Below are 27,810 nucleotides of genomic sequence, written 5' to 3'. Positions count from 1 at the left end.
AGAATAACTCAGCTATAGGTTTCTCATTTTACCATTTGAGAAAATAATTTATAAGTACTCCTCCCTATTTTCTTAGCACAGCCATAATTGTACAGAGATTGACCAAAATATGCGTTTATTGTACAATTTCAACACTACAAAACCAACAACATGGAGGGGGACTTCTTATACAAACAAGTCTTTCAAAACGTATTTAAAAATTGACTTTCAAACCAAAACCAAGTCTAATAATCTATCTACAATGATAAAGTTGCATTTTTATGTGCAGATGGAAGTTTGTTTTTTAAAATAAACATCTAGACTTTTGACAAATTTCTCTCTCTAGAGGTTTCCGAGCCATCAGAGCAACATGACTCATATCCATCAACAAGTGTTCTGTTCTGCTCACATTTCATTTCTAAACCCTCTATTACAGTAGAAATGTTTAAATTCATTGATGTAGTTTTGGAACTGCTTGTTGAGTTACCTTTAGCAGCATCTTTAGAGGTTTCTTGCCCATCTTTACATAATTTATTTTTTTCTAAGTAACACATATAAGCCAATGCTAAATCATCTGGAGGTTTACTATCTTGAGATTCATCTAGGCCATTAGATACATGTTTAACTGGTGATTTCTTGTTGTTAACTACAGTAACTAATGAATAAGGTGGTTCTTCTAGAATCACGGGCATTGGTATTGTTGTAGACATACGTTTTTCTGTAGGCACATTTTCCATTACAGTGATTGCTGCACTGTCAGACCCAAAGATCTGGGTAGCTGTCTCAGGGCCAAACACAGGTGGTGTTGGTACCAAGGTGGATTCTGTCTGAAACAAGATATTTGGAACAAAAATAGTTGAGGATACATCATGCTCACTTGAAACTGTTGGATAATCTGTACTTCCATCTTGGCTCATTTGATATTCACTGTTAAACTTTTTTTTTCGCTTACTCAAGCTCGGTAACTTAAGCCAGAAAGGTGGAAGACGAGAACTGGAAGCATCACACTCGTTTTCATTGGGCATGAATATGGGTGATAACCGTTGGTCTTCAAGACTTTGTTGTCTTTGCATACGAGCCACTGAGGTTGTGCTGTTCTTTGGAAACTCCAAGGTAGTTCTTGCCCCAACAGAATATTTCTTGCTGCTATCCCTACGAGAACTTCCAGTTAACTTACCGACTAAGAACTGAGGATGAAGCAGGCTGTGATATACTGGTGTTCTGTGTTGACTCCCACAGTAACTGTCTTCTGTGATTATTGGTTCAAGTGGAATAAACTGGGACTCCTCCTCATTGATTCTACATAAAATAGCATATTAAATTCAAACTAAAAAGTGCACAGTTTAATAAATTCAATTAAAACTAATAAATTTAAACTTTGTTTACTTTACTTTTCTGGTTAAATTTATTTTTTCAAGAAATGTATACATTACTTTTTGAGCTTAATTTTTTGGTTTCTTTTAATATTTCACTTTTATATTTAAATCTGCATACAATAAGAAATATAAACATACCATAATCAGAGGTATACAATAATAAATGTAGCTTGTAAAAGAACAAACATACTCAAGGTTGACAGTTGATCCAGTTAATGGATTATTTTGTTTCTTGACAGAGTACTTGTTGTGGGGCAGTTTGGGTGCAAGGTCATCCCAAAAAACATCGCATTTCAATTTTGGATGCTTGGATTGCAGATGATCAACCATTAGAAAAACCACCTGAAAAATGAAACAATGTATTGAATTTTGTTTTCATAAATGCTATCCATACAGTACCTAAATTCTCTTCTAAGCTGATGTTAGACTCTACAAAATAGTAATGGAAATGATGAGCCCATTGATTTGTTCTGTACATTAAATGTTTCACTAACAAACTCAGAGTATAACCCCAAGAAATTCATTATATAACAGCATTACATACGAGTAAGTGTACTAGAAAATGAAATTTTGTGGCCTAAAAAATAACATGCTTGGATTGGAAATCTGAAAGTTCAGGATTTATAGTCTCTTTGCAAAAATACAGGGTGTCCCAAAATAACGTTTACACTCTTTGGATCATTATAACTTGACTTGTTTATTGATTTTAACAATGAAACAAGATACATATGATAGCCAAAGGATTTATTTAAAGATTTAATACTGAAATCAAGAGAAAAAATAACAATTCTTCCCAAGGAAAACTCTCCTTGGTATGAAATTGTAAAATGTCACAATTTGCTTGCTTCACTTCAGGTGTTCAAACTGAAATCCGTTTTGCTTCAGACACATCTCATAACGGGAAGAAATGAAAGTGCACACATCAAACACCATCTCATCTGGTATTAAAGCACATTGTTCTTCAATTGCAACTCTCAATTCGTCAATTGTTGCCCTTTTTGTGCTGTAAACTTTGTCTTTCAGAAACCCCCACAAAAAGAAATCCATGGGTGTCAAATCTGGTGATCTAGCATGAAATTCTACACTTCCTTTTCGTCCAATCTATCTGGCTGGCATAGATGCATCCAGATAAGCTCTCACATCGCGATGGAAGTGGGGAGGAGCGCCATCCTGCTGGAAGAAACACTCTTCTTCTCCAAATTGTTCTTGGATGCGTGGCATGGCAAACTCTTGTAGCATGTTGAGATAATTCAATCCTGTTATGGTGTCTTGGAAAAAGAATGGTCTGATGAGTCCCCTAGCAGACAGACCACACCACACAGTCACTCCAGGCAAATTCAAGTGATGTTCCTCTGTAACATGTGGATTTTCTGTTGCCCAGTAGCTGCAGTTGTGTCGATTTATTGAGCCATTCAGCTTAAACTTTGCTTCGTCACTCCAAACAATTTTGAGTGGAAATTCATCATCGCCTGCACATCTAGCAAGATACCATTCACAGAACTCAACCCTTCGATCAGGGTCATCTTCAATCAGAGCGTGAACAAGCGATGGGATGAAACTTTTGAATTGGGAATGCTTCAAAATGCGATGAACGCTGGATTTAGGGATACCTGTTTCACGAGACAGTTGGCACACTGATTTTCTTGGAGAATTCAGAACATTATAAATGACCTCTTGCTCTCTTGTTCGGCTTGTTGATGATCTTTTTCAACCAGAGCGACCCTTTCTCATATGGTGGAGAGTTCCATGTTCATCAAACTTGGCGATGATGCGTGAAATGCTGAGGTGAGATGGCGCATCCATATGGAACTTTCTAGTAAAACGTCTTTGCACTTCAGCTTTGTTTCGACTTTCCAAAAAATTTTGAGAATGAATATTTTGTGCTCGATTGTAAGCTGATTATCTGCCATCCTTTGACACAAGTCAAATCTGAAACTAAAGAAAGAGTTTATTAGCTATACACAGTCAAAGAGTGTAAACGTTATTTTGGGACACCCTGGAAATATTCTGCATTTCAAGGCTGTAGGACTGATGTAATAATGATAGTCAAATCCAACTAACTACTTTCTCTCTTGTCTGTCATTCCAAAGTTAGGGATAACTATAAGTGAAAATATTCTCAAATGAAGTACATATCACTTTGTTGTTACCTTATTAAAAACAAAAAAGGAAAATATACAATAATTCTTACAAAGTAGGGTTTGTAGTAGAAATATTTTAAAGTGCTTGTGATGTACAGTAGACCAATGATAAAAAAAAACTACCTCTTCTAACATCACTTAAGAAAAGCTCTCCCACAGAACAATTAAGTAAATCCCTATAATGGGCAGAAGGCCAGGACCGATTCTTGTAAATACAATAACACCGTCTAGGTAAGATCTCCTAACAGAGGGTTTTTAAACTGGAATCACCAGGATGTGCAGAAAATTAGTATTTACATATTATCTCCCCATTTCCTTCAAAACTCAGTTTCATTCCATTGCACCATTATTCAGTTGAAATGACCACCTATAAAGAATAGCTAAAATTGAAAAGTTAACAACACCAACCAGACAAAATATTAGATTCAAGTAACTCCTTATATAATGTAAGTAGATAGTATGAGTTGCCTGTAATGTTTACATTACAGATGTTTTACAGTTAGAAAAGAGTAGATATTACTTTTGTACGTAAACACAATCTACTTTAACTATGGATCCTACACTGTTGTACAGTTTACAAGAATCTTTGAAAAACTATCAAACTTTTGGGAAAGATGCAACTGTAGCCTAATCTGTTAAAGGAATCAACAATAAACCCTGACTTCTTTGATGACAATGAATAAAATTATGAGGCTGGAAAAAACTTGAGATCAGTGGTGAAATAAGGTAAAATAATGACATTAATGATCATGTAGTGTGAAGAAAAAGTTCTCGCACGTGGTCATAATTGGACTGAATGGGTCAATACCTAACTTCCATCTGAAGCAATCCTTGCAGTAACAGAAAGTTCGTTGTGTAGAGTTTGTGACCAAGTTTCTTTTACTGAGTAACATTACCCTGTTGAATTATAATAAGCAAGATTACTTCAGAAAAGTTTGAATAAACACCTAGATAGAGTGTGTGAACATCATGAGTTTACCCACCATGTCCTTTCCTTCTTCCATGCATGTCTCTATTTCCCACTGAATACAATTCTTTATATAAATAGTTAAGATTAAAAAAAGATTTGTTGGATACAGCATTCAGTAATCACCGATAGTATAATGTACTTTTATTAATGTTTAATAACAGGACTCTTCCCATTGTTTCATACTGCAAATATCTGTTAATAAGTGTGCTATTTACTTCAGAAAAATCTAACTAGCTTCCTTTTATCATGTAAACCTTTCAGAATTGGTGATCTTTGTTAAAACACCATTGACTGCATTCCTGATACTTTAAATATTATATGTGAAAAATAACTGTTAAACATTCTTGAACTTGAATATTTTTTCTTTTAAATCAGCTGATTTTGTGACTTAAGTTTTGTCTTTAAATTGCCAGTATAGACCCTTTTATTTCTTAATTCAGTCACACATTTATCTTAAGTTTTTCTTCCTTCACTTATAACCAGTTGCAGGTATACAAACCTCTTATATTTTTACTTCTATTAAAGTTTTACCAGTCATACAAATTTGGAATACCTTTTATGTTCACAGTTTTTTTTTCATCATTTCTAATGAAAAATATTTGATACAAACATTTGTTTGTTTGTTTTCTTCTTAAGCTTTTGAACCTTCAAATTATTAGCTTTATTTTTATACTGTTCACTACTGGTGGATCCATGGCATACATCATGTTGTTACATTACTAAATTTAAAGAATTTAGCAAAAAACAGGGAATATCAGATTAAATTACTTTAAATTTCCTGTGCAACTCATATTATATAGAACCATATAATCTGTGAAATCTCTCAGCAACATGATGCATAAATAGTTTAGAAAAATAAAAATGAGATTATAAGGAAAATGTTTTTTTCTATTTTCAGTAACAACCATCACTCAACTGTTTTTATAAATTAAAATCTATATATAGTATGTTAACACATTATTTTACACACAGCATTTTAGAAAACATAGAAGGAATGCCTCTCCTTTCCAACAACTACAAACCTTATTGGTTGTATTATAACTGATGAAATTAAACTTACCACTAATCTATTTACATATTTATCTCTTCTTTCATTTCCATAAATCCCCTCCACATCCCAGACACATACCTACAAAGTATTGCTCCTGCAAACTCTCTAATATGGCATTAAGTAACCATCTATAAAATTCATTAGGAATACAGTCTTATACAACTTTACACACATTTGAGCTGGAACATTCAATTTGTGTAAATTTGAAATATCCACCAATGCCCTCCCTTTCATTGCACAAGACTATTTCACCTGGGGAAGGTTAAAAGGTTAGTACATGAATGGCAATAATATTAAACAATGTCATTTCTTCAAAAAACTTGACAAATGTTAACCCTCTAACCTGAATATTTCTATCCAAGCACCAATTCAATTCAAAATCGTCGTCATCTTCTCCATAAGGGTTAATCAGTTGTTCTGCAACCTGATAATGAGAGTATCGTTATTAGTAGGAAACATCTTTTTTAAATACACCATGGCAGTATTTAAATAACTCTAACAACCACGTGTTAAATGTCAAATTCTTTTCTCAGAATTAGATTGAATAAAAAAAATACCAACATGTTTTGTAACTAGTAATTTAGTATGTCATATTTGGAATTGGTTCTATTGGTAGCTAAAAATACAAGTTTTTTTGTTCTCATAATTCACAATTTCATACTTTGATAGTAACATTGTTTTTAAACAATTAGAAATGTGCAACTCACTTGAGTTACTACTGAAGACTGTGGCTGAAATTTTCTATAACTGATAAATATTTCCAGAAAACAGCACCTAGAAAACTCTGCTGATTGTGCATGCAATTAAAACTAAATAGAAGTATCATATAGTGTGTCATTTTATAAAATTAATTCAGCCTAACCTGCTGTTTTATTTCTGAACATTTATTTTTAGTTATATTTAGTAATTTTATATATGTTCACCTGGTACAACATTCTGTAAAGAAAGCTAGTAAAAAACAAAAATTGCTTTCTTTGTCAAATATACAAGGAACTCTGTAGTAATTGGCAAGATTAAATGCATTACTGATGGTATTAAAACAAATTAAATCACCTTCAGTGAATAACAACAGTACAAAAACAACTAGAACTTAGCAAAACTTCATGTAATTATTACTGTGGAAAAACAAATATGTATATATGAATTTTTTTTGTAATAGTTTGAACATAAATTCAGTACAGATTATAAACTTAAAAATGATTTGCACTTCAAACTGACCTTTAGCCATCCCATATAAAAGAAGAGCTGGAACAACGTGAAGAATGGAACATAGAAATTAACTTCACCGACACGATTACTGTCCGATTCCAAATTTTGTTTGCTCATCAGATGGGTTAAGAAGAAAGTATAGGTTACTATTGTCACTACCTGTTGAAATCATCAGTACTAAGTACAAAACAATTTTGGGTTCAATAATTGAATTAGGTTTTTCATTTCAGTAGAACCATTTTCATTATCTTATAGGAACCACTCAATTGAGTTGTTCATTGTTTCAAAAATATTCATTAATTGTATTTACCAAACCTAACACTGATGAATTACACCATTGCTTTTTTTTTTACCTACTAAACAGCTCTAATTTGATTACAGCGTTCCACAAAAGATGGCAAAAAAATTGTATTTCTAGTTAAAGACTTGAAGAAATTAGTATCAGTTTATTCAAGTTAGCAACATTTTATTTTTCATTTTAAACATACTTAAATATCTGCTAGAAGTACCCTTGTTTTGTGTCAATTTTATAGACTTACCATGAAAGAAATATTTTTGTGTGGAGAATAATTAAACTTGTTTAAAAATTTTTTTATCAAAATAATTTTGTTAGGTATAAAAATATTTGATGTACAAGTTAAATAATTTTCCATAATTTAAATGTTTTAATAGTAGAAGTATAGCTTTTACCTCAACCAATACAAGAACGATTTAAATTAATTTATACTTAATGTCTTCGTGTCTTTTACTACCACAAAATATTGAATTATCTAACAACTAAATCATTCTTATTACCATGAAGTATTGAAATATCTAACAAATAAAATACTGTTACTTTATAGACTTACCATGAAAGAAATATTTTTGTGTGGAGAATAATTAAACTTGTTTAAAAATTTTTTTATCAAAATAATTTTGTTAGGTATAAAAATATTTGATGTACAAGTTAAATAATTTTCCATAATTTAAATGTTTTAATAGTAGAAGTATAGCTTTTACCTCAACCAATACAAGAACGATTTAAATTAATTTATACTTAATGTCTTCGTGTCTTTTACTACCACAAAATATTGAATTATCTAACAACTAAATCATTCTTATTACCATGAAGTATTGAAATATCTAACAAATAAAATACTGTTACTTCCACTAAACGATTAAATATCTTACTGAATCATTGTTGATACCAAGAAACTTTGATTTAATTAGACATTTCTTTCTTTTTTTGTGTGTGTGTACAAAATGTAATATTAAAGAACAATAAACCATTTTGTACGTCTAGGCCATCCTGTTCACTAAATTAAACTAAACACTAAAAAAACCAAAAAAAACAACCTTTAATTTTCAACTATTTATCAAGCTTTTCCCCTAATTTCATTTACTACTACAACTGAAGGTAGTCCTTTTCAAAGCCAACTAACTGTTTAGACTAAAGTTGTCTTTTCTGAAAAGGACTTGCATCCTGCCAATAACCTAACAATAACAGCAGCAAAAAAAGCATGAACATTATTTATCAATTCCCTTAGCAATCTCAAGTGCCTTAATTAGATCCCCCCTAACTCTTCTTTGTTCCTTAGAAAATATTTTTAAATATCTTCAAACTTCCTTGTAAGAAACCCTTCCCATCCCAGTGTTCCTCCACTGAGCTCCTTCTAAAACTTCAATACCCTTTCCAAGACAAAACTCACTGTTCCACATGTGGCCTAACCAATGACCTATACAGAGACACTGTAACCTATTTAAGCTTCTATTCAATATTTCTGTAGATACAACGTAAAATCCTATTTGTCCTACACTAGCAACAACATATTGCTGATGAGCATGAATATCAAGACTTTTTTTTTCCATAACACGGTTAAAGTTATTCCCACAAATCAAACTATGATGTCCCACATTCATTAACTTGTATTTTTTACAATTAAATGCAACCTACTACTTACTTGCCCAATTTACCAAATAATCCAAATCCTTCTGTTAAACAGTGTCATTCTTCATCACAGTCAGCAACACCCAAAACTTCTGTCATCAACAATTTTAAATAACTAACTAACCATTCCTTCATCTATATCACTGACTTAAATCAAAAGGAGCAAAGTCCAAACATGTGACAATAATCTAGTTTGATTAAACTTCATTTGTAACAACACTACTTCTATTCAGTGACTTTTCTATTTAGTGAACCAAGCTCAATTTCACCGAACTTTTAACAATCTTTTAATGTAGTAACTTGTCATATGCTTACTGGAAATCCAGATACACCAATTACACACAACCAGTAACCGCTTTAAAGAGTGTCAGAATATTAGCAATGCAATATTTTCCCACAAAAAACTGTTAGCCATCAAATAGAAAAAAATTAAAAATTTTATTAAATGAGTTAGTAAAGAGTCTTTTAATCACACGTTAAAAAAACCAAAAACTTACACTGAAAAAGTAAAGCTAATAAGTTTAAAATTACTGTGACAAAGGAAAGTTACATTAGCCAAATTCCAATATTCTGATACTTGTCCATTATTCGAGGACCTAAAATAATTACTATGAATCATTAAACTCCTTCAAAATCTTTGAGTAAATATTATATGGCCCAAAACTGTCATTCTTTAAATGTTGCTTTATCCTTCTAAACAATCTCAGAATTAATGTTCTTATTTTATTTAATCTTGTTTCCATCTAGCAACTGTTCAATTTGAGATATATTGCTCACACTTTATTAGTAAAAACCGAAAAATAAGTTAATAACCTAGCCATCTCATCTAATTTTTGTGTTTAGCCGTTCATTAGTGTTTCGTACTTGCATGTTTTAAGTCCCTGCTCTAACATCGATAGTCAATATCGTTGTTACTTTTCGTTGTAGTCATTGTTTGGAACGTGTTGAGGAGTGGCATGGCATGCCGATCATTTACGTTAATTGTTACAATCAGGTTTTCGTCGATGTATAACTGGTGTTACAATAGCACTTACTTGAGTGTATAACAGAGGGATGCTGACCCAATCGTAATTAAGCATGTTTCCACATAAACCACGAAAAGTTAACATTTCCTGCAAAACATCAGCAAGAAAATGTTGGTAAGTATCCATATATTCTCTTAAAGTAAATGTTATTATTAATAACTATGTGACGAATGTAAATAATATTAACTAACTAAATATACAAAAAAGATGGTTAACGAAACATAAATATGGCTCATAAAAGATCCTAGTAAAAAATAGAAATACTGAGGTGACACGTGACTTTTGCTTCACCTTGTATATTTATTACATATACACGTGGACAACTACTGAACTATACTGTACCATAAAGAGCGCATTCATTTGAATGGAATCTTTTATCCTTCCTTCCTTTCTAGCTCTCATCGTGAGAGAAGCAAACCATTGAGCAGGGATCCACCATTTACTCCCACACAAATTTACTTTCTCGTAGGCTTTACGTTCCTCAGCTGTAATAATTCCTTTAAGATAAACAACCCTCATTAATGTGTGTATATACGTACATAAAACATTTCTAACTGCGTATAGTGTATATACATCTGAAACTAAATATGTCTACAATATCAAAAGGTTAATTCCACACACTGTATTATTGACAATACGGGTATTGAAGGTTTGTTTATATTTTAAAATGTCCGTGCAGTTTTTAGCCGGAACTTTTATTTGTCACGCAATAAGCAACCTATAGAAAAAAAACAAACAACAACAAATGTGTGGCGATAACTGCTATTCTCCATATGCATTCCCTCCCTAACACTTTTTCCTTCTAATTATAGCTTGGGCGCCACCAAAACCATACAGATTCTTTAAAGCATGAGATACTTGCGTTTGAAGATAATGGAAAATAATGAACAAAATTCAAAAGACTAACTATGATCATTTGACTATGTGGTTCTCAGTGCCATCAAGCAAGACCTGCATGCTCGAAAGGAGTGGTAAGACAGAAAGGAATATTTACAATTTCTACAATGAAACAATTTGATATTTTATGGCCTACTGTGTCTTTAAACTTTTAGTCATTAGTCCTGCATAGTTAGGCGTTTTTGTTATAATGAAACTTTAATTGCGTTCGTCAAAGCTAACGAGTGTGGCCATTATCACTTCGAGCTCTGCGTGTTCAGTCAAGTAATAAATCTCTAGACTGAACAAATCCCCCTTCCAACAAGTTGAAAACTAATAAACAAAGCTATTTTTCAGATAAAAACAACAACGTATAATTGTCCTTTAATACTACACCTTCTATTAGTGTAAAATGAAATGTTAAAATAAAACAAAGAAAAAACTTATTTCGATCAAAATGAGTAAAACACCAGGAACATTATTTAAGTGTTAAAAGGAGTCAACTAAACTGTTTCCATGCTGTCCACCTGTGATCATTTTTTGTATTTTTTTTAAATGAATATAGAAGATTTCACGATTTTAGATTAGATTCTTCTTCATCGGGATTCGGACCACATTTTGGGCCAGGGATAGTCAGGTTCTCAGGGGTTTGATTCCCCTCCATGGACTCAGCAGCTAACCCGATGTGGTTTTTCTATAAGAAAACACACACACACACACACACAGTCAGGATCAGCGTTGACTTCTTCCTTGCTCTTAGAAATTATTTTGTTTGCGCTTTTACTGAATTCCAGGTAATAAACCTTGTTAGGTTGTTCCACTATTCACCGTTTGAATAGTTTGTCCGCTGTTCGCAATTTTAACTGACATAGCCTTTTCGTTCCATGTCCAATACGTGGGGTAATACTGACTCATATTTTCACTAGCTTCACGTATGTTCATGTTCAAAATCCAGTACTGCCTAGTAGTCATCTACACGCATACACACAATTTTTTAAATACACAAAACCGTTTTAAAATAAAGCCACGATTCAGTTGGTCTAGCACTGTTTGATCTACAAGTTTCTTATTCATGATGTTCATAGGAGAGAGATACTTGGGACTTGGTACATCATGTATTATGCAACTCCCTAGTTTTCTCATCAGCTTATAGGCATTTTATATACATGTAGGAACAAGTTTTTCTAATCAAATTGCTTGGTAATTGTTAATGAATAGCAGCACCATCTACTGGGATAGTTTTAAAACGCTGCTGAAAAACTGGCACTTATTTTCAAAATACATTTAAACTGATGTTATTACATTTTCCTGCAAAAGTTTTTATTTTTATTTTTAGTTAATAAATGTCCAGAATCAAAACCATTAATTTTAATATTATATTTAATACCATTCCTCAGAACAAGGAGATTAAAAAATGTCTTCAGCTTAAGAGACCCTTAACAACTGTACACAATTTCAACAATAAGGGATTGATCTGAAACTCTAATAGAAACTCACCAGCTTCTTCGATGTGGTCTAAAGAAGGAAACCGTTTTTTTACGGATGTGCTGACTGCCTGAAATGTTAAGACTAATAACAACAACAGGTACCGGCCCAATGTTCGGCGGATTGTTCGGCTTCGTTCATCTGATCCGTGGACAAAGCTGGCAATCAACACAGCACAGCTGTGATAGAAATATTACCTTTTGTAAGTTTAATTAGTAAACTTTATTATTATTCAACTGTTAACAGGCGGATGAAATTTTACAAATCCGAAATGGTCATGTTCAAGAGTTGAAGCACTTGTTTTTTCATATTTTTGGATTAACATCTTGAAATCATCAGGATTAAAAATTCTGTGCAAAACATTCTGATGACACGCGGTCGGATAGAGACTCTCGCGAGGGAAAGAGTCGCGTCGAAAAATTAACGCAAAACAACTGAAGCCTACTTTGTATGCACGCAGTTAGAATAAGGAGAACGAAAACTGGACAAGTAAATATTACACAGATTCAAAGGCAATATATCAGTAAATTTGCGTGGACGGATTTTATTCAGTAATAAACTGCACTGGAATCGCGTTCTCCTCTCGGACCAAATACGATTTATGTGCGTAGGTGTAATATCTACAATACTAGGAATAGCAGAATTGTATTATCTGTAGCTATTTTGCTAAAAATATAACTGAAAATATCGATTATGTAATAAAATTGATAATAACACCTCGAATATCCAATAACAATATTATTTGGTAAAGTTTACAGGTTATTTTTGCATTCCTTGCTTGGCCATACCAGATAATCAGATGTGGCTTTGATCTAAAATTTTGGAAATTAAAGTGACACTATTTACATAGAAAGTACAAAATAAATATTATATCAACATTCTAGTTTCACTACAAATTATTACGACTTAGTATACAGTGTAATCAAATTCTAAATCAGTAAACTTTACAAAGAAAATTTTAATACACTAGAAACCTTACCTATCTGGCCAAGGGATAGAAGTAAACTGGGACCACCATCGAGATATTATTAAAGTTACGTAAAAGCCTAGAATGACCGATAGAGGGATCACGTCCGTGAAGATTGAACAGTAACGCGCTATCCTTTCGAATATTCTGAGAAAATAAAATCGTTTCGTCTTAATATCACAAAATGTGAATGGTTTATAACTCCATTAGATGTAGTAAAATATCACATTATTTCTATCATAATGCTCTTCACCAGTCTGATATTAATTTTTAAAATAGACAATTAAAACGGATATGGAGAGGTAAGTAATAACAGCGACTGATTTTGATGTTTAGCATAACATTGCTTGCGCCAAATTATAATTATTAGATACAGTGGAATCGGCATGGCAAGGTGATTGAGACACTATGCTCGCAACTTGAGGGTCGAGGGTTCGAATCCCCGTCACATTAAACATATACGCCCATTCAGCCGTAGGGGCGTCATAATGTGTGGTCAATCCCACTATTTGTTGGTAAAAAAGTAGCATAAGAGTTGGCAGTGGGTGATGATGACTAGCTGCTTTCTCTCTAGCTTTACACTGTTAAATTAGGGGCGGCTAGCGCAGATAGCTCTCTTGTAGCTAATTTTGCGAGAATTAAAACAAAAACAAAAAATCATTAAATATAATAATAATGATAATACTGTCAGTAATTAGAGATGTTCTTTACAATGTAAGTTGGACTGTGGTAATTGCCCTGCATTTTTACCTCATTACTAACGCTTTTTTTATTTAGTTTCTTCAAATACACATAAAATAAATATAAGATTGTCCAAACGTGAGGTTTATTATATCCAACAATTAAAATACGCGTCTTTTAATATTTAATTACTTGTTCGAAACACAAAACCGTTAAATCTTTTGGAAGTTTGAAGGGAAATGCTCTTTCTTTATAGTGGTATAAAATTCCAAAGTCGCTTAGCAGTGCGCTGGTTGGGAGAAACATGTGCGCCTACAGCATATATTAATGTTTCTCTGTATATAACGCTTATTTTCCTATATTGAAAACAAGAACGTATTCACATTACAGAGGAGTATTAAAAACAAATTAATATCAAACTGAACAAGATTATTCAGACAATACCAAAGATAATTAGAGAAAAACATCACATCTTTTTCATTAGTACTGTGGTATTCTCAGATAAACTGATTTCTGCGCAAGTATATGATAGGTACCCTAACAACAGTAGGGTCAAACAGGAATCTAAAATCTCGACAACTGAATATTCAAATTGCGCGAGATATAAGCTGATTGAGAGTTAAATTTCTACATCACTAAAGGTGGTGAAAAATTACACGATGTACTTCTACAATTTTTATTTAATGTGCTTGAACTGTGAATCTAAGATTTCATGGTTTGATTACCATTGTCATAAAAATGCTCTCTATACTTTGAGGTTCAAGGTTGGACTAGGAGAGTCAAACAATCTATTACTGAATCAGACAATAACAACACACGAGACAATAGTAGGTATATACTGTTGACTAGTTGCATTCCCTCTAGTCTATTAGTTCAAAATTAGGAAAGTTTCTTTGCTTGTTTGTAATTTAGCTAAAGTTACACAACGGATTATCTGTGCTTTGCCCACTACGGATGTCAAACCCCGGTTTCTAGCATTGCAAGTCTGTAAACGTACCGCTGAGCCACTGAGGATCAAAATTAGGAAAGTCCATGTGCATACAGCCTTTCTGTACAGCTTTTGCATAAAGTTCCACAATGATATTTCTGCCTATGACGTGACAATTTGGAAAAATATATTCAAGGTATCTTTGCAAAAATCACCCATTAGAAAAAAAAAAAGGTACTATTCATATTAGTTAAGATTTTTACTAGGCAGTATAAAGTAAAATGCCTCACCTTTTCTGATTTTCCATTAGTACATATCGATAAAGTACGTTAAGGGCATAATAGAATACAATGAAGATGGTAACTTCTCGCCAAAGTGTTTTGTAAATGCTTGCCTTCCACTTAATAAGAAGTTTACTGAATCCACATAGTCGCGTATTGGCGACCTCCAAAGAATAAGTAACAGTCATTTCAGCTGGCAAAGACCATCTAGAACTCTTCTTAGAAAACTCTGTTAAGTAACTGTCAATAAAAAACAGAATACAGAGTCACTTTAGTATTTTGTCAGCTTTAAACCTTTACATAACTACTGTGACATGAACTAAGAGAAAAAGGTAAGAACACGTACATACTGTGATACAGTAAGGTTTAAAAGTACTAGATTTAACAACAGATTTAAAAATATATGATTTTTGAAAGAGAATACAAAGCACGAGTGATCTTAAATACAAGCACTCACAGGGAGCCATGAAGAAACACTAAGCCATCAGTCTATTGGGTAATTTGAACATGTCACAGCTTTGGGGTTTTTTTTTGGTTCAGGTATATTTAATATGTTTATTGTATCAGCTCAGTACAAGTCTTCCCTTTAATTCCACTTAACTTCCAAGGAACATTTTAAAAACGAATTACTATCATTAAGATGTGTACGCTATTTGTATAAAATAAGTAATAATTATTTTGCTTTATTTAAGGTATTTTGCATAAGGCCTAGAACCTGCGAAACACCCTCGGAACTAATATTCTCGAACATGTTTGCATTACAGGTGGAAGTCAATTAAATCGAGAACCTCTAGAGTCATCTCCATAAAATCCATACAAAGCATTCTGTGGTAAAGAAACTGTTAGAGAATAACCAATGAAGAAGTGCCACGTGGAGCTGCAGAATAAAGAAATGTTATTTTCCCATTTCAGATAGCATATACCGTTTACACAGTGGTATGCAAGTTTTGGTTGTTGTTTTTTTATATCAGAAATAGAGAAATCTTCACACTGTTTTTTTGTATTGAAGAAGGTACAAAGACTTTATGGCACATGTTGTATAACGTGTTTATCTCGGACGAGATAGATTTGTCATTTTGAGATGGGTAAGACTAAATTCCCCATTTTCATACCAAAAGTACATATTGTAAGTAGCCATGTTGTATTGTGCAAAAGACCCCCAAAGGTTGTCGGGTCAGTTACAAGTATAAAACAACAACAAAAAACATACTATATATTACATTGCTTAAATACAGATACTGTAAAATAATTAGTTTAAAACACTAATATTAGGTATGACAATACAATATCTGGTATGGAAATACGCCTCAGAGTACGTGGTTTAAAACACTATTACTCTGTATTTGACGGAATCGCCGATACACAGCTAGTAGGTCTTCGCACAAACGAGAGGTTCGTGGATTTAACACTTGTAAAAAATGTAGCTATTTACTGCAAAGCGATTGGAAATTTGATTGACAAAAAAGGTTCGAACAAACATTACAACAAGGTCGATAATTAGGGTGTATTATGGGAATACAATGAAATTAAGAGAATAAAAAGTAATCCGTATTTACAGATTATGAAAAAAAAATCCCACACGATCAACAGAAAGGGCAGAAAACAAATAAAAACTTGGCCGAATATTTGTTTAACGAGTTTTGGTTCTTTTATGAGAGAAACGAGTCTTTTCTTTACAAAGGTCAAAAGTGAATCTCTCCCGGGGTCCTGGAAAGGAACAAAAACTGCAGTCACAAAGTATATTCCCTCTACAGCTGGCCAATCTGGAAACAGGCACCAAGATGTTCAAGTATCTCTGTTGCATGTGGTAATCACAAAATTATCCATCAAACGCAAGGTCAAACAGAACACAATGAAACTATTTTGTTACACAAAAGAAAATTCTCTTGACCAGTTAAGCCGCGAGAAGTATGTCCATTTATGCACATGATCTCAAATGAATTAAATGTTGTTCCATAATTAAAATTTATAAAAGGTTTAAGGGCTTTGTGAATTAAAATTAATCAGGTAACTATGTAAGGATAAGTCCGTTTCTTGTTTATCTTTCTTTTTATCTCTCCGTCAGCTGTAACTCAAGCCACAGCGTGCTTGCTTCCAAGCCTGCACGCAGAACGCTTCACTACTCAACCAGGTGGGCCTTTTCAATTTCGAGCCAAAAGGGATTCACGATAGATTAGTTATAGTCGAAACGTACACGCAATGATAGTGTTTAATATTGACAAATACGAATATCTGTCAATAGATAGAGCCACTTGCTATACAACCGAAAAAAAAGTAGCAATAAAAAAAACTTATTAGAAAGAGCATTTGGGATGGAAGCAAAAATTAGATTAACAATTCGTGCTTTCAACCATTCTTGGTTGAATTCTGGAATGGATAATCCAAATTTTCCTCCCATCTTAAATGCTCTCTATAGAGTTCCCGATCTTTTTATATCCAAACAACTTTAGAATAAGATATTTTTAGTCCTAGTATAATTATGGGATAGTAATACACTGATGTTTGAATGCTACACTACTAAGTACAAGACACTGTATGCGATTTTAAAATATTTTTACTCGATATAAGAATACACCGTACAACACAGTTTAAAATGTTAGTACAAGGTAAGAAAACACACAAAACAACAACAGATGATTTAAAACATTAATATTACGTATTAGAACAAGTTGTAAAATCTATGATTCGAAGACCGAGTTGAGACTTTCGGACTGAGAAAATATCGTTATATACAGGTTCCTATTACGCCGTCCCTCGCATTGTTACCTACACCACAGATGGATATTACAATGAAGAACAAGTTATGTTGTATCCTAAAGACCCCCCCCTTTTACATAAATTTTATCCTGTTTGATAAGAATTTTTCCGATCATAAAGAAATGCCCCAGAACGAAGATAACCCGAACAAAAGGAATTTGGTTACATTCTTTGGCCAATATTCTCTTGTTAAAACGATAGAATTAAGCACGAATAAAAAACGTGTTTATGAGAAATTTTGACAAGCTTCAAATATTCGCTCTGCTAATTAAAAAAGGCAAAAAGTATTAGGTATACTAGAGTATATGCTGCGTGTCCAAACCAAATTATGTCAGATATAACTTTGAAAAAGAACAGTTTAAAAGCTCAACCAACACTAAATAACCTATTAACACATTAGTACAGATATTAAAATATATCGAATTCCACTGGAATATAAAGTGGTTATTACATAAAGTATTGGTAAATCAAGACACAGAAGCTGTAATAGTTTAAATATAGTTAGGCCCTATAGCTGACCAAATAATAACACCAACAAAAATGGGGTTAAATAATTTATCTTGCAGGTAAAATAAGTGGACATACCCTAACTTTAAAGAGAAGGCAGTCAGATATTAGCACCTACTACCCACTTTTCACGTTAAAGGTTTGACTACCCTCCTCATAGTGTAACTACAACTTAGTGTGTTTGGGGGGAGAGAAGAGGTATTTGTGGTAATGCAGGGATTAGAGCCCAGCTCTAAAGTCAACTCTACTACGAGGCCAAACCCCCATTAACACACGGAAAATCCAGTGGAACTAAATTTAGTATTGGTGATATTTCCAAATTAAACCGATTGGTGATATTTCCAAATTAAACCGATTTACCAGTAAAAAATTCTGATACAAATCCCAATGAATAACTAAAGGTTTAGTCCAGTTACCTAATGTTTGTTTGTGATTAAGTACAAAGCTACACAATGGGCTATCTGTGTTATGCCCACTATGGGTATCGAAACCTGGTTTCTAGTGGTGTTAGCCCGCAGACATACAGTTGTGCCCCTGGTGGGCTCCAGTTTTCTAAGAAAGGTTTCTAAATGACAATAATCTACTGACGTTTAGTTGTTAATATAAAAATGACAATCGGAACACTTAATGCAGTGGTTCTTAACCTTGTTGGAGGTACTGAATCCCGGAAGTTTCGTACTTGCATTCACTGAACCCTTCGTAATTGAAAAAATAAAATATGATTTTTTTCAAATTCAAAACATAAATAGATATTTTATTGGTGCACAAAATGAATCATGCATCAGTTGCACACAATATCACTGTGTTCAAAGAACAAAATTAACAAAACATGAATTTCACACAAAAACAAAACGTAACTAAATAAATATTTACTGCAAATCAATGCGACTTTTGCTGTTGCCTTTCAGAAACAAGTTCAGAAATGCGCGGCTTCACCTTGGCAAGTGTCACTCTCATATCATTTTAACAACAAAGTCTGATCCTTTTCTTCGTTTTTTTATGTCTACCATCTTCGAAAAGGATTGCTCGCAAAGATATGTTATAACAAACGGTATGAGTATCTCAAGGGCTTTCTTAGCAATAAGAGGGTACGCTACAATTTGGTGACACCAAAACGTTGAGAGCGTTGTTGTTCTGAAAAGTTGCTGTTGAACCTGGCTCTGCTGAAGTTCAATGATTTCGTCGAGATATTCATCATTGACATCTGTTATCGCAACACTAAACGTGAACGGCTGTCTCACCCCTGCTGGATATGATTCTCTGGTGGGGAAGTATACGTCGAGAGACTTTGCGAGTTCATCAATTGTTTGCTTCAATTCCCCGGGAACAGAAATGTCTCCGATTTCAGACACATCTTCGATCTTACTTACACAGTCGTCCAGCAGGGGAAAGTTTGCAAAGTTATCATTCTCTGTTCGTCGTTTCCATAACGGTAGCTTTTTTTTTAAAGCCTTCAGGTTTTCTTCCGCTTCGATGATGTTGACTCCACCGCCCTGCATCTGTTGATTGAGATGATTGAGAGCATTGAAGATATCGACCATGTACGCCAAAATGAGAATGAACTTAAATTTTTCGAAGCAATCTGCATGACAATTTGGTGCTCTCGCATAAACAGGGTTAATTCCACATCCATGGCAAAAACACGATTCAGCACCTTTCCCCGAGATAACCACCGAACGTTAGAATGGTACAGAAGTACCTCGAATTCAGAACCCATTTCATTACAAAGCTCTTTGAAGATGCGGTTCTTAAGGGCACTATTTCGCACAACGTTCACACATTCCACTACAATTTTTAATACTTCTGCCAGTTTTGAAGGCAAGGTTTTTTGTTGCCAACGCATGTCTGTGCAAAACACAGTGCATTACAATGATGTGTGGTGCATCGGCTTTCACTAGTGCACCAAAACCAGAGTTTCGTCCCAGCATGACTGGAGCTCCGTCCGAACAAACTACAGAAACCATATTCCACGAATGATCGTTGTCTCTGAAGAAGTCATCCACAAGTTTCTTCACGTCAGCTGCCTTAGTTGTTGTTGTAAGAAACTTACAAAATAAAACATCTTCTTTTATGTCGTCGTTCTTTACATAAAGCATGAATACAACAAGCTGGCTTAGATTGGAAACGTCGGTGGTCTCTCGAGTTGAAGGCTGAATTTTGTTGGGCTTGAAATCAGATCAGCAACTACTTGAGCCAAGATGTCATCGCTCATGTCACCTATTCTGCTGCTAATGGTGTCATTTAAAAGAGGAATTGGAGATAACTTATTTTCAGCAGCTTTTATCAGCATGATATTCGCCATCTTCAACGCAACTGGTTTTACGAGTGCTTCACCAATGGTGTGTGGTTTGCCCTGCTTTGCGATCAATAGGTAACTCTGTACGATGCTGTGAGGATCGGTTTGTCGATGGGTACAAAGCCGAGAACAGGCAAAGTAGCCTTTTCATCGAACCTGGCTCTCTTTACCTTGAATTCAGCAAGCGTTGTGCTATTGTATTTCCCATCTCCATGCAGCTTTAAGGAGTGTTCTCTTAGTTCTGCCGGTGATAGACTAGATTCTAGTCTATATTAGACTATTAGAAAATATTAGTCACTAATATTCTAGTCACTAGAATTTCTCAACTTGGCTTTGCAAATCATGCATTGAGGACGCCACCATGTTCCGTTATACACGTGAATCCATATGTACGTATTCGTCCGACCACTTTCTGTTTTTGCTCGACGCAGTTAGTATAAAGGGATTGAAAGATTAGGAAAAAAATCACAAATGACGCACGATTATTACAGTCACAAGTCGACTACTAAGCGCACAAAGTTCCCTGCAGCACAGATATTAAGGCCAAGTGATGCGACGTGATCAGCCGCAACCAATGATGGCCAAGAGGAGCATGGCGTCACGAATCATACGAGTGGAAGCGAACGGAACAAACACACACAGTATGTGTGTCTTGACTTACGCTGAGCCTGAGACTAACTCACCGAATCCCTGGGGTTTGTTTGAACCCAGGTTAAGAACCACTGACTTAATGTAAAATGAACAAAATATTTGTTTGCTATCGAACAAAACTAAAAAAAAAAAAACACCGAGCACGTGCGTAAAAGCTCATGTTTTTTTTCATTTCGCGCAAAACTACACGAGGGCTATCTGCGCTAGCCGTCCCTACTTTTGCAATGTAAGACTAGAGGGAAGGCAGCTAGTCATCACCATCCACCGCCAACTCTTGGGTTACTCTTTTACCAACGAATAGTGGGATTGACCGTAAAATTATAACACTCACACGGCTGAAAGGACAAGCATGTTTGGTGTAACCGGAACTCGAATCCTTGATCATCAGATTAAGAGACAAGTTCCTTAACCACCTGACCTAGCCGGGCTGAAAGCTCGTGGGCAGTTTCTTCTTGGTGGTTTATGTTTAGCGAATCAGCTTCCTATCTCAGTGTCCAGAGAACAGCCCGACCTCGTGATCCTTGTTTTCAGATAGCACTAGTCGGTTGTCCCCGATCGGCCAACTGTGTTTCACCTTTGGATTATAAAAAATCAACAAAAAGTCATCTAAACGAGTTCTGGAACTTGAATGTGAACAATCAGTACACATTAAGAGTGGCAACACATTTTAAGAAAGTTGTATTCTCAAAACATTCAACATAAAATCTAATACTTCATAAAATATGCAACTCAATAACCACCCCTGCCAGTCAGTACGATTTGAACCTTAGAGTGTTAATCCAATGCTCAGAAAACCTTTCTAGCGAGATGTTCTGATCAAATATCAGTATTGGCTACTGTTCTTCCAGCGGTTACAAATTTGAAGTGATTCGTCATTGAGACCCTCTCTGTCCATTGCAATGAACTGATTCGTCCTTCATGTCTACTAATATGCGACAACAAAATTCAAATTATTCAAAGCGCAGTTTCCGGAAATATTATGCTCGGAATAAATCAAGCTCTTAGAGAGAGGAAGGGGCTAAAATCACAAACACAAATGACCAAACAAACAAAAACTTTATTCAGAGTTACTGTGGTTGGTGTCTGTTCACCAGATTGGATGACAACTTTGTGCTGTTGTGACTATAATGGAGTCTCTTTACACCCACGTTCACACAAAGACAGAGCTTTGAGTTACCACTGCTCAAGTTCAGACAGAAAACGTTGCACTGTGTAACAGCAAAATCTTATGTCACTAAATATTTCAAATATTAGTGCTATTTCTTTTGTTGTTGTTGATTTCTATCGGTGTTTATTTTTGGCTGTTTCATAGTTTTATTTACATACATCTTAAAATGCGTGTTTTTCGCCTTTTCATCTTGTTATGGGTATACTAATATAATATATATTCTCTGTATATTAATTTTTCTTATAGGAGTAATGACACGTGCAGAACAGTTCTACTTACATTTAAGCTTTGTAAGAGCATATAATATTATATATGGAATAATAAAAACATAAAACTAACGATAGAAATGTGTTCCTTTTTATTCACTGTAACATTCCAGATTAATATAGTCCATATTCAAAGGGCTAACTAAGCCTCGTGAACACAGTGACTCGAGAAATTAGGTATGTTAATATAAACCGAATAAATGTGTTTATTACGAAAAGACCGATTTTTTTATTTTTGTACCTGGGATGTTTTATCGGTAATTATTGGTTGAAAACTAAGATAAGAAACTAAATAATATTTACAGATAATGAAAAAATCTAACTTTCTAAAATCTAACCAGTTTGAACAAATATCTGGATCATCCATTAAAATGGATCTGTTTCTAAACAGGTGAAACATAAAAGGATTAAGTACATGTTTACCACCATTCATTATACACTTAATACAAATGTCATACTGTGTACAAACACATACACTAGCATTTACAAAGATATATTTATATATTGTAAACTCATGACGTGGGGCCTGGCATGGCCTAGCGCGTTAAGGCGTGCGCTTCGTAATCTGAGGGTCGCGGGTTCGCGCCCGAGTCGTGCCAAACATGCTCGCCCTCCCAGCCGTGGGGGCGTTATAATGTTCGGTCAATCCCACTATTCGTTGGTAAAAAAGTAGCCCAAGAGTTGGCTATGACCACCCAAGAGGTGGTGATGACTAGCTGCCTTCCCTCTAGTCTTACACTGCTAAATTAGGGACGGCTTGCACAGATAACCCTCGAGTAGCTTTGTGCGAAATTCCAAAAAAACAAACAAAACTCATGACGTGAAAATGATATTCATAACAATTCCTACTATGAAACTAGATCAAACCTTGCATCTGAATCAAACTAATAGAATATCCATTAAACGATTTTTTCCTACCGATATAGTTTAAAAACAATTTTAAAAGATTTTTTTTATTTTTTTTATTTTCAATGTTTATGTCGTTCAGAATGCTAAGCCTAATTTTACACCTACATACAGAACCTCGTACAATTTTTTTTATTCTTTTGACCTTCTCAAAAGTTATTTTTACAATAAAAAGTGCTTAAAAGGGCTTAATATTTTATAACCTTTACGCACTATCATTTGTTTGTTTCGAATTTCGGGCAAAGATACAAAAGGGCTACCTGCGATAACCGTCCCTAATTTAGCAGCTTAAGACTATAGGGACGGCCGCCACTCACTGCCAGCTCTTTAACTACTCTTTTAGTAACGAATAGTGGAATTGACCGTCATATTATAATGCATCCGCGACTGAAAGAGTTAGCATGTCTGATGTGACGGGGATTCCAACCCACGACCCTCAGTTTACGAGTCGAGTGTCCTAACCATCTGGCCATGCTAGATCTACTCACTATCAATCATTCTTATTTCAAGTACTTAATATTAACGCTATATTTATGACAGTTAGCATATATCTTAACGACAAAAATACACATTTTTAAAGCCTTTACACAAGAAATCCATCTTGTGAAGTATTGACCTTATTTCTTACAGCGAATTATGTGTTTTTACACGTTCCTTGTGCACAGTGTTTATTGAGATTTATTGTTGGATCCGTATTTGATTTATCTGGTAACAAGGCATTGCTTAAGTTTTAAAATGCATGGAAATTAAAAACTTTCCCAACTTTCATTTGAGATACCCAATGTCGTTCGTACCTCCTACACTCCGAAAGAGATGAACATTGTTTCTGCATGTATAATACCATACACTCAGTTTAGTAGAGACATCTCGAGATAATAAACGAATAGATGTCAAGAGGATTGATATCAGTGTTATGAGTATACTAATATACCGTGTATACTCTGTACATTAACTTTTCTTATGGGAATAATAACAGGTAGAATAGTAGCACTGTTCGACGTCATTTGACTTGTTTTTCTTTACACACACTTTGTTTCACTTTGCGTTGTCTCGTTTCTTCGATTAAGTTAAGACATTTTATTATCTCATCCTGCGATAGTTATCCTGGCCATTCCTACTGTTATTTTTAGTTCGTACCCGAGCTTCCGTTATGGACACGTGACCTTTTAATACACAATAGTAATATTAATGTCCCCCGTCATATAAAAGAACTCAATATTAATCATTTGTGTTACTAATTTTAAGAAAACAAAAACGTAATCTAATTATTACACATACACACACGCCCCACTCCCAAAATAAAAAAACCCTTGACAATGCAAACCACTTTGTATCCATTTGATTAGTCGAGACTATTGACTTATTAAAACGGTATGATCAATATTTTAAAAAGTAAGAAGTTATCTGTATAGTAATAAAGGAGATAGATTTCTACACTGATCTTTTGGAGTTTCCGCAATGCAACGACAATTTGAAAGCGAAACAGTAACCTTCGAAACGAGTTAACTATTCACGTTCGTGAAGCTTCCTTATGCAGAAAATGTGTTTTAAATGAACATCCTTCTTAAAATATCCCTACTGTAGGCGTATAGCACATCATCTTTAAATAATCAAATTGAATTGCGTTGAATTACAAAAATACAGAAAAAAAAAAGGATGTTAACCCTAAATTTATAAAATAATTCTTATACCGTTCACTATCAGGAGGGTACAAATATTTCATTTCCCCGTTATCTGTCTGTCAATCAGTCAGTCACCATTAAAAGAACGTTACAAAAAGGACGCCAAATGTTCCAGTTTATATTGTCTTGACATCAATAAAACGTGCACGTGTCATGAGTGACGGGAAAAAATATGAATTCATGATACATGAACTGCAGAACCAACAAATAAAATTCATTTTTAACTTCGGTTTTATTTACTCTTGAAACAAACACTATCGCGAGGATATCGACAGAACACATCAAGTATTGAGTAATTTCAAGTTTTTACACAGCGTACATTAGAATACCAAACAAAACCGAGAAGTAATCCTTTTTATGTCTATGTAAATACACAGTGGGCTCCTGTACTCCTTAATGGAAGTAAGTGAAAAATTGATTATAATTTTATTCAAGTTTGTGCATGCAAATCGTGTGCAATTTTGTGTCTAAATACTTTAGAAAAACAACGTGTTTAAAAACGCGGAGAATCATATTTGTTGGAATAATATTCCAACCACTTGAACCTACTAGATGGGTCCGGTAGCACGTTTCCAGTAAAATTCTGAACAAACTAGAGTGAAAAAAAAAAAAACACGGAAAAACTGAAATAAAGCAACCTCGGATCTCTGGACCACAGAATAATACTAAACTAACTTGGAGTAATAGCCCCCCTCCCCATCAGCTGTGCATTTCCGCATTCCCTTGTATCTTTGAAGATATTATATACTGGCGAGTAAAATTTTATTTTTCTTATAGCAAAGACACATCGAGCTATTTGTTGTGTACACCAAGGAGAATCCAACCCCTTACTTTAGCGTTGTAAATCCGAAGACTTAGCGCTGTCCCAGCGGCGGACAAAGAGTTAAAGAGTTGTAAGTTTGTGGTGATAAGATGGAATGTAGAATTTATTAAAATAAACCTAAATAATGTTTGAGTTATTGCTTAGAAAATGTAGAATTTTATGTTTCTGTAAAACCACTGTCACGAAACGGTCTATTTTCACCAATCATCCAAATTACGAATACAACTGAAAACAATACACATGGTTCTTATGACGAGAAACCCACTTGAAGTGAAAATGTATTCGCAAGACGGCTGGTATGGGTATTAGTACGTTAATTAATCTGAAGACGATTTAAGAATGTCAAAACGTTGTTTCGTAGTTTATCTTAATTAAAGTGCAAATACCCACATCAGCTGTCTAGAGAATCCATTAATACACCAACTTAATATTAGACCGAACGTTTAAAAAAAATAGAATTTGTTGTATTAAAACATAGATTCGTGTATTCAAGTGATAAAATAATACTTTTCTCTCCAAGTTACGTTTATTTTTACAACATAGTCGATAACCGATAAAACCCATAACTACACCACGTAGGGATTAACTGACATAAGGGTTATGTAACTGACAAAATGGTATCTCTGGCACGTGCTCTCAAGGTTATGGTTTCACGTTCTACTGGCTTCTTATTTCACTTTTAGTCATTTGTTCTACTTTAAAGCGCATAGGTTACGAAAAGTAATCTTCGTAATAAACCAAATGCCTTATTACCTCTATTACTTTTTTGTAGCATCAAACTTCATAACTAACAATGTACAAGGAAAACGTTGCACAAGTATAATGTTATTATTATTACCCATTGTAAATAATTCATACCTTTCTTAATTTCGCCTCAAGAGTCGATGTGCTGATAATAGGACTATTCTGTGCTCACTTCTTTACAAGAGACACATTAACTTGGTATAAAAATTCAGACTGCTTTTCCTACCCAAGCAACTCACCCTACAGGATGAAACGGAAACGAAGCCCGAAAGTGTTTCGTACATCCTGAAGTGTTTTAAACAAATTATGATACGTTAACACGTGATTACACATTGAAAGCTAAAACGCTTCGGCTTTATTCATACAAAAGACAACAAATGCTGTCATACAATTGCAGTTGTATTAAAGTTAAACTAAGTTATAAACCAAATAAAAGTAATCAATACTAAAGACATTTACGTTCGATACTCTTAATTTAATAAATTAAAAATGACATCTTAAATTCAACTTTTTCCTTCTAATCGCCCTCCCAGTGGCTCAGCGATATGTCTGCGGACTTCCAACGCTAAAATCAGGGTTTCGATACCCGTGGTGGGTAGAACACACATAGTCCCTTGTCTAGCTTTGTGTTTAATTCAACAACAACATTCCTTCTAATCTTGGTTTAAATGGCTATCGAATTAAATAACAACTGCTAGTTCTCAGTTCATTGTGACGTATGTAGTAACAAACTGATCGATTTACCTACTATATTTATAGAACTTTTATTTGATCAAAATACAAAGTTTTTACCTTTCTCTTTAGCGGCATCTGTCGACTAGTTTTGAAACATAAATTCATAATGTTATTTATTGTACTTTTTTCTGTATGAAACACATCTGATAAATTTGAAATCCTATCATCCATATACAAAGTAAAATAAAAACGGCAACATATAACGTTTTTTTACACGGTAAAGTATTCTTGCAGTAAGATAAATATATATACATATATATTATTTAAAAGGAAATATGTATACGATTTAAAAGTCACTTCACAGTAATTGATTGATTTGTTTTGAACTTCGCGCAAAGCTACAAAAAGGCTATCTGTGCTAGCCGTCCCTAATTTAGCAG

At 34.1% G+C, this 27,810-nt stretch overlaps 1 protein-coding gene across 1 annotated transcript; it reads right to left on the bottom strand.

Moving 5' to 3' along the window:
- Positions 1-94: 94 nt before the first annotated feature.
- On the bottom strand, positions 95-26,966 carry LOC143243932 (bestrophin-4-like). Its single transcript, XM_076487762.1, has 10 exons — positions 26,810-26,966; positions 14,905-15,135; positions 13,018-13,152; positions 12,051-12,217; positions 10,020-10,174; positions 9,687-9,764; positions 6,735-6,884; positions 5,860-5,940; positions 1,546-1,697; positions 95-1,278 (listed from the first exon to the last, which is right to left on the bottom strand). The coding sequence occupies exons 2-10, from the start codon at positions 15,081-15,083 to the stop codon at positions 297-299; spliced, it is 2,079 nt and encodes a 692-aa protein (XP_076343877.1). The 5' UTR covers positions 15,084-15,135; positions 26,810-26,966; the 3' UTR covers positions 95-296.
- Between the last annotated feature and the right edge of the window lie 844 nt (positions 26,967-27,810).

Source organism: Tachypleus tridentatus, chromosome 2 (assembly GCF_004210375.1).
Source record: "Tachypleus tridentatus isolate NWPU-2018 chromosome 2, ASM421037v1, whole genome shotgun sequence".
Lineage (NCBI taxonomy): Eukaryota > Metazoa > Arthropoda > Merostomata > Xiphosura > Limulidae > Tachypleus > Tachypleus tridentatus.
The sequence above is the reverse complement of the archived record's forward strand: the minus strand, read 5'-3'. Positions and strand labels throughout refer to the sequence as shown.